This window comes from Amphibalanus amphitrite, unplaced genomic scaffold (genome assembly GCF_019059575.1).
Source record: "Amphibalanus amphitrite isolate SeventyFive unplaced genomic scaffold, NRLGWU_Aamphi_draft 000003F_arrow, whole genome shotgun sequence".
NCBI classification, from domain to species: Eukaryota; Metazoa; Arthropoda; class Thecostraca; order Balanomorpha; family Balanidae; genus Amphibalanus; species Amphibalanus amphitrite.
In genome coordinates, this window is record NW_024881500.1 from 2,679,534 (window position 1) to 2,693,505 (window position 13,972).

Sequence of the window (13,972 nt, forward strand, 5' to 3'; positions counted from 1 at the left end):
GAAACGCAAAGAATGTAAATAACAATAAGCAAGTGAAGATGTCATTCAAACACTGCACGCTGCACAGTGCATACTGGTAGATCCAAGGATTCAAGGGGGACAATTGCCCCTCCCGCACTGTCCGAAACTGACAAAAATGCTCTCGGCGTATTTACATAGAGAGAAAACTTAACAAGTTTTATTAGAGAAAAAGATTGTTTTGCATTGCACAGCAACGATTCAGAAAGCGAAACCTAGGGGGTTTTCTTTTTTTACAAATAGGATAATCTTTTCGGCGAGTATGGGTATGCCCGCGCGGCGTCCTAAACAATCGCTCTGAATCAGCCAGTGACACTTTAATAGCCCTTTCTATTGGATATAGCTAAGACAACAGTGATCTGTCAGCGGTCTTGTAACAACTCCGCACTTCAATGTTTTCCTCCTCTCACAGTGCAGTGTTCTCTCATCGCGTGACCCCGACAACCGGCGTATACCTGTATAGCTGTGACCCCGCCGCCCGCCACCGCTGCCGTCTGGACCCGCTAAAGTACCTGTTGCGGAGAGCCTCCGCGTCCGCCGGACCGACAGCCATTGTGACGCTGACCGGTACCGTAGCCGCGTATTAAGTCATCCATCTACGGCGCTAATCATACGAATCCTCCTCACCGGCATCAATAGTTCTCACCCGAGACGGCGCGGCGCGCTCTCGAGTGAGAACAATCGCACACACGCACCTGCAGTACGCCGATAGACACCGCACAGACAGGCAGACAGACGGACAAACCCGAGTCGCAAAAAATGAGCCCAATTGCCGGCTGGTCGTTTGATTAATCGTCGCCGAGGTAACCAGAGGGCGGATATGGCTAAAAGATAATTTCGGCCGTTTTTTTCTTCCGCGTGCGCCGCGCAGAGCGTCATCAGTGAGAGACGGTTTTTGTTGTGGAAGCCAGGCGGCTGTGCGGCAGTGCTGCGGCCCAAGGCCTTCAGCAGCAGGATATCATTACAGACCGGCCGCTGTAATGATGGCAGGCATGCGAGCGGCGCCGGCGACGGTGACGGCACGGCGCCGGCAGTGACAACGCGATCCCGGGCCGCCGCCGCCGCCCCCGCCCCCTCCACGGCGCGGCGGCGGCGCGGTGCTCTACCACTGCGCTGGTTAGCTATAGCGGTTGGACCTATGCGGGTCTGGTGAAGGATTAGGGGTTTGACAGCGAGCGTCAGTTATATGCAGCCGCACCCTGACCTGGGGTCACTAATTTGGCGGCACTTAGCCTGGATTTCACCAGGGAACTGTGCTATTACGAGGGATTGTGACAGAGAGCTTCCGATCGGTGCGCTACAATGTAGGACAGTGGTGGATGCCTTTTGAAGGTTAACAATGATAGGCATAGATAATTTTCCTACATTTGCTTGATAGAGCGTATTGGTAAACAAACTAGTTTTTTTTTCGAACGTGCATTCAAACTTACTCGTACAAACTACAGCCATATTAGCTTAAAAAAAAATCATGAATGAAATTGCACCCTGCATCCCAGGTTTTGAGTGCGTTTTTTTCCAGCTCCATTGCATTCAAATCAGCATTAGGACCACTACTTTGGTCTGTTCACCGTCCTGAATTTGCAGCCTCCCCCGTCGTTCTATCTGGACTCGCAGTGCGCTCCCACCCCGGTAAAAAGGTGCCGGCGAGAGAGGCGGGGTGAGCGGGGAGGGAGCGGGGAGCGGCCGGCCGGCTGAGCCGGCCGTTCTCTAGCCGCCAGATAACCCCGACAGGCCCTTGTCAAATGGAGCCGATTGGTCCATTCAGGACATCGATAGCGTCCGTCACCGGCTCGCGGCCCCGACCGGTTCGCCGGGGGGGGGGGGGAGGAGGGGCGGAGAGCTTCGTCATCGTCAGAGGTCTGCACGCGGCTGGTGGGCTGGAGTGGCTGGTCGGTGGGGACCCACAGGCTGTTTACTGGGAGCTGCTCTGCTGTCAGGTCAGAGTAATGTTCAATGAGAGGTATGATGCTGCATTCTGGTTAGAGTGGGAGCGTTATACTGCCTCCGACGATATAGCATTCCATTATTGTTTCCCAAACGTTTGTTTTATTGAATGGCAATGATAAAGACTGATGAGGGTATAATGCTATTGAAGTTTCAGTATCAGTGAGGTGTGCTTGAAATTGTAGAAATAGCCTGCCAAGTACCTACCCTAAATACTTAAATTTGAATGCACAAATGACATTCGATGCGAGACCAAATCCACGATTTTTCTGTGACAATTACACGTCACCTACGCAATATTGAAATCAAAGTTGATTTGATTTCAAATCATTTCAGAAAGAAAAATCCGTCAATAAAAAACTATCGTGATCAGTCTGAAATGCAGCTAGATGACGCCCCCAAGCCACACCTTTTTGTCCGTCAGTTCTCATTGCATCACCTTACAACCCACGCCTCGCAAGTCGCAGGCCTGCTAAACGGGGTCACACATCCCTCGCAGCCAATGGGTTGACGACTGGGCCCCTGTCATTGGACCATCAGATCAGATACGGTGCCGGGCTCGTGCTAGCCGTTACCATGAGACTGGGTTCTGTGGCATCCCGCAGAGACCCGACGCAAAGAAGGCGCGGCCGTCATCTACACAGAGGGGTGCATCCTACCTGACCGCTCAATTAGTGAGGCTCGGCGATCATGTGACCAGACACTGTTGCCAACGCAGGCGTGTGGTGAGAGACAGCAACGTGTCGCGAAGTGTCGAGAGACCAGTGATGCAGGGGTACTCGTGACGTCGTGTTAGTGTGACGTCAGGAGACGACGTCGTAAGACCCGCAGGAGAGCCGAAGAATAACAGTGATTTGTCATGCTGCTGGCCGAGCTCCGTCGCGACATCGGGCGTGTGTTTCTTGTCAGGACTTCCGGTCATTTGAGAGCCTTCCATCACCTACCCGCCAGTGCTGAGCTGTCCTGCACCCCAGTCCGAGTTATCTCGGACCTCAGCTCATCACCAGGCGCCCCTGAATCAGCAATGTTGCAACAGGCCGCGATGTTCACCGATGTTTTATTTCACGCATTGCCACATGACCAGCCACAAACGACACAACAATCAGGTTGCCTATTGCCCCGAGCGAGCGCTCACTGCGCGCCGATCACGCGTCCCGTGCACCCTGCAACGATAACATCCAAACGTCTCTAGTTAGGGCATTCGCTCGCCGCCGCCCGGCCGGCGCTATTCTAGTCTGTGTGACCGCCAGGGTCGCCTTGGGCGAGCCGTGCGTCGCGAATATGCCTGGGGCGCCGAACGCGGCGCAGTCAGTCCGCGGCAAGGCGTGAGTCGTGGGGTCAGTGGCGCAGGTCGCGCGGATAGCCAAGTGTTGCTGGTTAGCTAGGAATTGCCAGAGAGTATTACACGCAACGCAGAATAAGATCAGCGAGTCCTTAAATACGAGCAGTAACAAAATAAGAAGTACAACAAACTGAATTAGAAGCGCGTTCAAAAAGCATGAAGAAGTTACACATTGAAAATACCAGTTAAATATAAAACAAACAGCGAGATAGTGCGCCTCTGACAATGGTGCCAACGTTCTGATCACGGTCATTATGGATCAAGTTCAACTCGACCCTCACTCAGACATGACGACAGCATAAGAAACAATCTAACACAGCTCCGCGGAGAACCCAAGTCACGAGTGCCGCCTCCAACTTCCAGGGAATCCGCGGCCCCCACTCGACGTCCGACTCCCCAGTCCAGCTGTCTCAATCACTGTCTACGTCACCGAATAATACTGCCTGCTTCTCAGAGCGCCCTTCAGTAAAGCCCACACTTTGTATCGCACCTTTGCCACGCGGCTATCGCCAGCCTAGCACCGTCTCTTGCAGGACCTCGTCCCAAGAACGGGAGGTCCCAGCATCACGCATCAGACTGCCTACCACACAGTGACCCTGTTAGCCAGAAGCTTCCACCATCGTCGTCAGCGTCGCAGCTGACGCTGCCGCCACTACAGCATACAACAGCCCACACAGCGGCAGTCGCTACTCCTTGCAGATCGTTGGGAAGTAGTGCGACGAATCGTCCGTCATCAGTTTCGACAAGAAGTTGAAGTCGGTGGCGGTGCTGTCGCCGCTGCTGTCGAAGTAGCCGTACTCGGCGCTCGCCTGAGATCCCGACCCCGCGGCGTACTCGCCGTAGCCGCCGCCGTGCTCGCCGTACTGGCCGTAGAAAGCGGCGTGCTTTGGGTCACCCTTGGCGGTGAACTCGGCGATTTTCTGTACCTCCTCTGGCGTGCCCTGCGTCTTATAGTCCATCGCCGCCTTCGGAGGCACGGGCGCCGCGTACTCCACTGGACACATTTTGTGCCCGGTCGTGACGTAGCCGGTCGATTTGGCCACGGCGGCGTACTGCGGTCCGTAGCTGTTGGCAGCGTACTGGACGTAGCCCTGCTGCTGCTGAGCGGCCGTGGCGTGCACGGCGTAGCCGTTCTGGTACCCGGTGTACTCGCCGTACTGCATGTACTGCCCGCCGGATTGGTCGTAGCCGGGGCACGGCCGGCCGTACCCGGCGTACTGGTCGCCGTATCCATCACTGTAGCCGCGCTGGTACGGGTACTGTCCTGCGGCGGCGGCGGCGGCGGCGGGTCGCGGGCCTCGGGCGGTCGTCGGGTACCCCTGGGTCGGGTAGCCGCTCGGCCCTGGCCGCCCGCCCCCGGCGGGGAACCCACCGTACTGCTGGTAGTAGACCGCCGCCTGGTCCGGTCTCTGGTACTGCTGCTGGTGCGCCGCATACGTCTGCGGGTGGCGCGCCGCTCGCGCCGGCTGCGCCACATACGCCGCGGCTGGCGGTGGCACTTGCGGCGGGACTGGCGGGACTCCGGGCGATACCTGGGCGGCGGGAGCAGCCGCAGGTGGAGAGACAGCCCCGGCGAACTGACCAGCGGCGACCGCCACAGGTCCGACCGGTCCGACAGGACCAACGGGACCCACGGGACCGCTGATGTGACCCATCGGACCGGCGACCTGACCCACTGGACCACCGGCGGCGCTGGCCGAGGCAGTGGGGTTCGGAGCGGGTCCCGCGGACACCATATCTGCCGGAGGCGAGGCCATGGTTTCGGGCGAGCCGGCTCCTTGCAGAGACGTGGGCGAGAAGCCCGCCGGACTCTCGGGGCCTGGTCTCGGTGAGTCGCGACGACTCTCCGAGCCGGACACTGTGTCCTCCGCTGGACTGGCTGCCGCCTCCGCCGCCGCCGCCGCCGCCGTCGCTGCAGGCGTCACCGCCTCCGGACTGGCCTGCTGAGTGTCCTCGGTGCTGCTGTTGTTGTTGTTCCTCTCGCTCTTCATCTCCTCGGTCTTCTCGATGAGGCGCTTCTGGTAGTCGGGCGGCAGGTCGGGGGCTCGGCAGAAGCCGTTGACGCCGCACTCCTCCTCGCACCGCTGCTTCTCCACCTTCTGCAGGGCTCGCTCCTCCTCCGAGTCACCGTTCTTCGTCAGCGTCTGCCGCTTGTGCTTCATGCGCCGGTTCTGGAACCAGACCTTCACCTGCCGCTCGGTGAGGTCGAGGCTGGCGGCGATCTCGATCCGGCGCGGCCGACACAGGTACTTGTTGAAGTGGAACTCCTTCTCGAGCTCGAGCAGCTGGTTGTTGGTGTAGGCAGTGCGCAGGCGGCGCGGCAGTCCGTTCTCTTGCACGGCAGCTGCGAACAAACAGAATGGAGGAACGTCAGTGGGCTGATCCCGGTATCTGGGCGATAGGAGGGATGGTTAGGTGATGGCGGGTCTTGTGGCTGTTGTTATAGAGGATTTGAGTCAGCAGCGTCACATAAAGAATACTACTTTTTAACGCAGTTTTGGCGGTGATTTCACGAGTTGTTGCAGACTTTGAACGAATCATTCATAAATGCTGCCAGTATTGTGGTTTACCTGCACACACATCATTCGAGACAACTACTTCGTCTGCATGCATTCGCAGGCGTTTGAGTATGTTCATCAGGTTAGTCATTAGTGACTGTTACAAACGTGCAATGACAGGACATGCTCGAATCACACTACAACAAAAGCCTCAACAGCCAACAGGTGCTATTGATGCTCCAATAGTCATACTAGTCATTACATAACAGTCATGACCCACCCACCCCACATCACATTCTTCGATATGCGCGCGACTCATCTCAGGACTATCAGCCACTGGGTCATTTACATTCCTATGCACTCCCATCAGGAATCACTATTTAGCCCACTCCATTGTCCATGCTGTCACTGCACAGCAGAACGAGGTCGGTTTCTAAATCAGAACGCCGCCATGATTTGAGAAGCAGTGATTGCATTCAGCCGCTCCTTTCTCTCCCCCGGGCGTCCAACCGTCCCAGCGCAGCTCGTCTCAGCGCAACTCGCCCCTTCTCCCTAGCCCCTCGCAGTCCGCGCCGCCAGGAGCCAACAATGCAGTGTTGCCGCGGCCAGATTTTACAGCGTACCAAGAGCGCATCCAAATCGTACCAGATTGGCTGTTTCTGGCTGCGTACCGTACCAGATCGTAGTAGGTCAAAACGTTTTTAGTTCATTACTATAAAATAGCCATAATTGCGGTATGTTCATGCCAGTAAGTAATTTATGACCCATTTGACCCAGTAATTCGACTCATTCGTCTCCCCGCGTCGCCCCATACAGGCAGAAAGGTGCTCTTCTGAAAGCCCGAATTCATGTGTAGGTACCTAAAATTGGCCTAAAAATAAGATCGAAATTCTGCCCTTTCGAAAGGGGGAGGGGGCACTTAAGTGTACCGTTGAGACTGGCGATTGTACCCAGGATCCTAGCTTGCAGTGAAGGAGCGAAAATTGCCACAGTATTATGCCAGTGATAATGGAAAATTATTATTTGTTGGGTGTCATTTAGTTTTCCAACCAAATCGCACAATTTTGGGTCACTGATTCAAACAAGGCTCTTTCCTTATCACTTTGACCGTCGACGCAACTCACATTTCACTGTTCACAATACATTACAACTCCGATTTCCAACTCACGACACAAACTCTTATATGGCCTTGGATGCAACCTGTAAGAATCTTGGATACAACTGCCTCAGCCTGCAGCCGACGGCCCGTCCTTGGCAGCCGGCGTGGCGCGCGAATTTCCCACTTGTTTACTTCTGCTAGCACACGCAACAGTAATAGGTAGGCCTATTAATAATTCCGAATTTGATGCATGACAAATTATGATAAGAAACACCATCCTCCCTGACTAAAATAATTGTTTTTTTTTAGCTCGAAAGAAATATTAAAATGCCAAGAATGCATTTCGGCGAAAAAGTACCAGATTTCGTTCCGGCGTACCTCGGTACCAGAAAGGTCGAAAAAGTACCAGATCTGGTACTATAGTACCAGGACGGCAACACTGCAACAATGACGGACTTAACGCCACCGATCCCCCGGGATTTCAGCCGCAAACGTCGCTCGCAAACTTTGCTCGCCCGCCAGTGGCGAAATAAAAATGCCGCACAAAAACGCCCCGTGATGGATGGCCCACCCCCGGCGCAGGAGTCTATCCGAGAAATCAGTGCATCGGTGAGCCGAAAAACAGAGCTGCGGTCAAAAACGTGGGCCTCGGGGGCTGGACAAGTTGCCGGCTGATGGCTCTTTGTTTTCTCGCTGATTACCAGTCACCGGTTTGATAGACTAGTGGAGCGAAAAAGCGGCGTAAAGGAGCGATGAGAAGTTCGTTAGGCGGAGGTGAGGGTACCGCACCTGCCAGCAGTTATGTGCATTGTAGATTTATTTTTGTTTATTATCTCAATGGTTTTGCAAGGAAGCTGTTTTTGTGCACAAGATCTCAGGGTTGAACAACATAATAGTGTTAATTATATTTGTCATAATTTAGGGACTGCCTAGATATTAAAGGTTTAGTTCCATTTCTAACTCGTTGAAATTGAAGTTCAAGTTCTAATGTGCACTGATGCAATACTCTTTGTTGGATTTTAATTCTCCTGGTCATGATAACGAACAGCATGAGCGTCAACACCACCTCTAATATAATAAATGACCGGAATACCGCACCGAAACCATTACTCAGTGCGATCTGTAGCACAAAGAGTGTGACGCACAATGCGTTCAACTCATAATGGAGCCAACAAAACACAATCTGGGTTTTTGCGTGCGGCGTACGGGCGATCATTAAAGTGTAATTTGCGCACGACATATGTAGGCTCTGCACCTTTATTACGCCGAGACCATCATGCGAGATGTGGCGGCCGGTGTGCTTCTTATACGGGGGCGATTATCAAACACCATCAAGGCGTTGCCATCAATGGTAGAAACCGCCATGATTAACCGAAACGAAAGGGCATAATGTTGCGCTGGTGACTGGTGAAATGGTTCAAACTCTTTCTCCCACCTCTCTCACATGAAGTCGCAACGAAGCCATTTTTGTAAGCATTGAAGTCCAATAGACACAATGTGCACCATTTAGGGAGAAGTTTGAGTTATTAATGGTTAATAAGCGGTATATAACTTGTCGCGACATGGATGGAAACCAGAAATCGAGCGACGTTGCCACGCGGATGAAACAATGAACAAATGAAATTCAAAATCAAAAGAACGACTCGAGTCCAACTACTCCCTCAGAGACAACACTTCTTCAAAAGTTTTGCATCATTCACCAAACAACAGCGGAATCAGCTGCTCTCGAGAAGGCTCCATTTTTGGAAATCCGTCCAAGTTTGCATGTGAATCCGCCCAATATCCTGGTGAGGGTTGGTTTTAGCTGGCCATGTCTAAACTCCAAGCCGTCTCGCTCTGGCCCGTTTCAGGGAACGCTGCCCTTAGTTCCGGCTTTGTGTCCATTGTCCTGCAATCTCGCCGTATTTTAGGAGAATGTCTATGTCACATGCCGCATTGTGTGCAATCATAAACATATCCTTTTGCGGCGGCCGCTCTTTCAGCTGTAGTTATGGAGTGGCCGACGAGTTTGGACGACTCCCAGAGCTCACGGTACGGTGTCGGCGCCGTTCCGAGAAAAAGTTCGGTGTTTCTAGCCGTGTGCGAGGGCGGCTCTAAAAGAAGACCGGGCGATAAGATGAAGTCAGATACAGACAGATCGGATCTGACAACTGACGAGGTGGAACACAGTGTGATTGAGTGCAATAGAACATTCCGACTGCTGGTAGAGCTCAGAGAGAGATGAATTGTAATTCTGGGTGATAACACGGGGAGAAAGGCAGCCATTCCGTCAGATTTATAGGAGGAATGATCAGGAGACATGCGAGACAATCCGAGAATTTTAGTACGCAGCGTCTTGAATACGACTGACTTCGCGACAACACTCACACTGAACATGACACATAACGAAATTCGACCAGAGTGACCGCAATACAGAACAGAATAGGATCGAACGGGGTACCGCGATACAGGACGGGACCGGGGCCGGACAGGACAGGCGACCAGTCACTGTCCGTGGCACCCTTCCCTGTCCGTCGCACCGAGCACGCCCACCAGTCGGGGTGCTGGCACTCAGCCAGGACACCATGCATAGAGGCAGGTCGCGACACCGCGGCTGTCTGCCGCTGCCGCTGTGCAGGAAGACTGGAGCGGGATCACTACCGCTTCCGTCCGCAATAGCTATTTCATAGGTTCATCAGGAAAATATTGATTTTTGTTAAAGTAGGCATTATGGATGTTCTTCTATCAAGTGCTATTTATCGGTATGCTTGTGGTGATACCAAGGCCCTATATACCGGCGATACATGGATTATCAGGCCCTAACATAGTAAGTGTTGTCAAGGGACACTTATGTCGATTCCTAACGCCGAAATGAAATATTCTGGCACCAGCGTCCACTGAATCAACTGTGGCATAGGTCGCTTATCATTCGTTTTGAAACCCCCTCAATGGTCCCAGGTCACGGTATCAGGCGGGGGGGGGGGGGAGGTTGTCGTGACCGCCGTCACAGACAAAAAGACTCGCCAGTGACCAATAATTAGAACGGGAGCCATCGATTCGATCATGGCTGGGAGTTGCAACTCCTGGGCTCAAGCTCAATCTTATAAACGCCGTGGAATGGATATGGCAGCACTGGCTGAAGATCAGCTGCAGAAAATGACTATCAAATGCAAAATGGTTTTCACGCATTTCAGTCCATCGTATCTTGACAGTCCAAAGAATCATTTCGTTGAATCGGATAACCGTTTGTCACCACTTTGGTATCACTCTAAATGTTACCAAATGCCGTGAATAGAATAGTACGGCATTTTAAAAGATTGGGCTCTCGCTGACCAGTGACTGCAAGTTTGAGTGGTCACTAAGAAGCGAGCATACGAATAAGGAAGGTGCGACCACGTCCCCGTATTCCGTACTGTGTCCGAAGTAATGCTCCATAATATCGGATCTAAATCATATACGGACCAGTATCTACTGGCTGCTGACTTGAGGCTTGTAGCAGCTGTTGGGTAAAGCTCAGCAGGGCCCGGCAGAAGTCGCAAAAAGATACCGCACAACAATTCGGAACAAATTTCTACCCGTAAATCATAGCATCCACTATAGTAGGTAAAGAGAACACATGTAAAATGTATTTTTTCCCTTCAGTCCCTTTGGTCTTATTCAACCGTCATCAAAGCTATCAAGGTTCATCGTTCGTAATCGTATGCATATGTTTTCACAGGCTGCATACTGCATAGTTGCATACGTGTTCAAACATATGCGAGACATATTCCGAAGGGATAATTGTCCTACAATTAATGACATTAATATATGATTTCAAGCTTTTACGACTAGACATCTTAATTCAAGGTAGGTACGTTTTTCGGCTACTAGTCGTTTATTGTTTTCGTTTCGAATTTTCGACCTTCGCATCGAGGTCGTTGTCAAGAAACATGTTTGATGTTCGTTGTCAAGAAACATGTTTGATGTTTCTTGACAACGACCTCGATGCGAAGGTCGAAAATTCGAAACGAAAACAATAAACGACTAGTAGCCGAAAAACGTACCTACCTTGAATTAATGACATTATCGATCTGACTTCAACAAACAGGCATGCAACAACGCCGTTTATCGTAATTGCAATGCTCGAATAGGTGCCTTTGAACCAAGAACGAAAGATTGGCTAACAACTATACATTCACACGTATCGATTTTAGTATACCAACAACAACCGTTTTTTTTTTGTGTCAAGCTTAACCTCGTCTACCTTTATAAAAGAAAGGTAACGAGCCGGCTTAGAAATTCCCAACGATCTAGCAAAGTTGCATGGATGAAGAAGCAAATTTTAATTGTGTTCATGGGCCCCGGTTGTTTCTTGAATACACATTGCATGCATTTAATACACATTTCAAATGTTTTTCCTACTAAATACATTTTTGCGGTTCAAAATTTAGGTGATGCATGTTCAGAACCACGCATTTCGCTGCAAAGGGCAGCACAAGTGGCGATAACATCAGATAAACGTCAGTGTACGCCTGCATGGTCTGAACTTCAGGAACAATGCTGGCTCCCATGAAAGCATGGCATTGCATTCGAGTGAGCATAAAGCGATAGAGCACGCTCAAAGAATAGCCATTGGCCAAGCATTGAATGCTTACTAGCCAGGACACTGGGCACCTCACACAAGCCTCGTGTGATATGTCCAACACGAGAAATTACCAGCATAAGCACAGTGTTATAAAACTAAGGTGTGAAACTTTTGACGACCAAGACGAGTGTAGACATATCAAATAAAAACAAACTCTGTCATCAACTTCCCTGAACTCATCAGATCTGTAGCAACATGCGCAGTCCTGTACCACGATAGCCGATTCCCTTACACAACGATGCAGTTTCCATTCTCCATCCGCGCTACATTCTGGCTGGTAGGAATGCGAGCACATCCTCTAACCCCCACCACATCTGACAGCCGCCAGTCGATGCGTATGTCGCCGGATGAGGGGGGGGGGGGAGGGGGTGGCAGGGGTGACGGACGACCCCGCCGCAGCCGGTCCGCTCCCAACCCACCAACGGTCTAATATGGACAGCGCTTGACGGGCCCCTCAGAGACTCTTTCTGCCATTCCCAAACGGAAAAATGGGCCTAAAAGTCCTCGCAGAGCCGTCCGGATCGTCAAATTATGCAAACTGTCGCCGGCTATATCGCACTGACTCGGCCAGTATTTAGCAAATAGTTTTGCAGAGACGAAACTTTATTAGCGGTTTTATTTGATGCGACCGTGTCGAGGCCCCGCAACGGCCGCAGTTATTGCAGGAATTATGAGGACGCGAATATTTCCAGCGTCAGAGTCCGACCGTTTCGCCGGTTTATGGAATGAAAAATAGACGCGGGTGGCACATGGACTCTCTAACGGGCTGACATTTTTCTCCTGGGATAAAAACCGGTGGCCCTGCAGAGGCGGAGGGCAGCCGCCTCGTCGGCGGCATCCAGGCGAATAGATGGTGCGGACACGGGCGCCAGGACCCACAGCCGTGAGCAACAGAGAGCCGGGCCGAGCAACAGCACTACGCCGAGAGCGAGGCGCAGGGCGGCGCACTATGTTTTAACTCTGGATCAAAACTGGCCAGGGCTCGTAACTAAGAAACTATATGAGATACAGACGTGTTTTTGGGCTCAAACGAAACGTTGGAGACTAACGATCATTTAAAGTGCAAAATGTGTCGGACCAGATGCTTATGTACTTGTTTATGACGTCACAAGTGTCACGAAACATATACAAATATTGTGTCATATTCTAGCTATGAATGCACGAGCATTTAGGTGTCTGTAAAGTTGTAATCGTATCTGTAAAAGTAATCGTAAGTCTGAGCAAGGCTCATCGACGAGGCAAGTCAAGGTTGAGGACATGACCTTGTTAATTAGCGTTGATGACCTCAGATGACCTTGAATGCTCTTATATAGGACTTATTCATATAGGACCTACGTCCTACAATCTTTATATTTATTTCAAAAACATTTTCGAACGTATGTTTTGATATCAACTTGATGTTAACCCTGTCTCCACTTAAGTAAGTTCAGAGTCCTGTACCTATGTTTACGTCACATGACGCCAGGGGCGGATCCAGCTAATCCGTTTGGAGAGGGCAAAAGTTTCCGACCCATTCGGTGACCTCGACCCACCGCCGCGCCGGTGACTTTACAACGCTTCACTACCTCTGCAATCTGCATGTGTGCAGTTAAGGGAGTCCCATCTGTTATCAGCATACCGACCTAAATAATGAGCAGCGAGCGGTCAGCTCCATCCCTCAAAATGATTGGGACAAAAAGACCTGCTTTTCGTCCAGATAGGCATCGACGCTGTATTATATTTCTCATCATCAAAAGCTTTGGGAGCGGCAAAAGGATAGTCTTACCCACACTATTCAGCTATGGGGAGGGCAAATACCCACTAGTTATGCCCTTCACTGGATCCACCATCGCAGGACGTGAAATGGTAGAATGTATCCCAAAATTTCTTACCAATTCCTATTGTATGGTGCGTTATGTAACATGCAACGTGCATGTAAAAGCACTTCATTGCCATACTAACTGACGCTTACCGCAGCAAACTGATGCTTTTTCATAAAGGTGGACAGTACTAATGATACCATACCACCTACATCGAACGTAGTAATACTGACTGAAGAGGCCGATGGTAACCCTGCCGAACGCAAACAGGTAATGGACGACCAAAAGCCGATCATCGTGATCAGCGGTCTGTGGCAGGTCTCATACAGTCACCTTTCAGCTCACAGTCCCATCTTAAACTGGGCACAATGAATATTTAATTGCGCTTCATCAGGTACTAAAATATGTTTGTAAACTATCAAAGAAGCATGTGTAGCGACCATACAGCTCCAGAGCCCATCTATGAATTTACTGCATACTTAATTAATTACACCGATAATGCTGTTGATATTTAAGAAATGTATGTATATTTCATAGGAATGCTCGCAGTTTTTGAATGAACAACTGTCATTCACCGACATTGTCCGGTCTCCGGTTCCGGAGACCCTTTGTTTTCTTCTCGCGACACATGAAAATGCAGCTGGCACGTGTCGTAGGGGGTCGTGCCGT

At 51.2% G+C, this 13,972-nt stretch overlaps 1 protein-coding gene across 2 annotated transcripts in view; it reads right to left on the minus strand.

The window, feature by feature from the left end:
* Nucleotides 1–3,005: 3,005 nt before the first annotated feature.
* LOC122369405 (homeotic protein proboscipedia-like) overlaps nucleotides 3,006–13,972 on the minus strand; it is a 36,763-nt gene continuing 25,796 nt past the window's right edge. For both annotated transcript variants that reach the window (XM_043344169.1, XM_043344252.1), the window contains exon 2: nucleotides 3,006–5,648. In XM_043344169.1, the coding sequence (XP_043200104.1) occupies nucleotides 3,991–5,648 (1,658 nt within the window). In that variant the 3' untranslated portion in view covers nucleotides 3,006–3,990. The remainder of the gene's footprint in view (nucleotides 5,649–13,972) is intronic.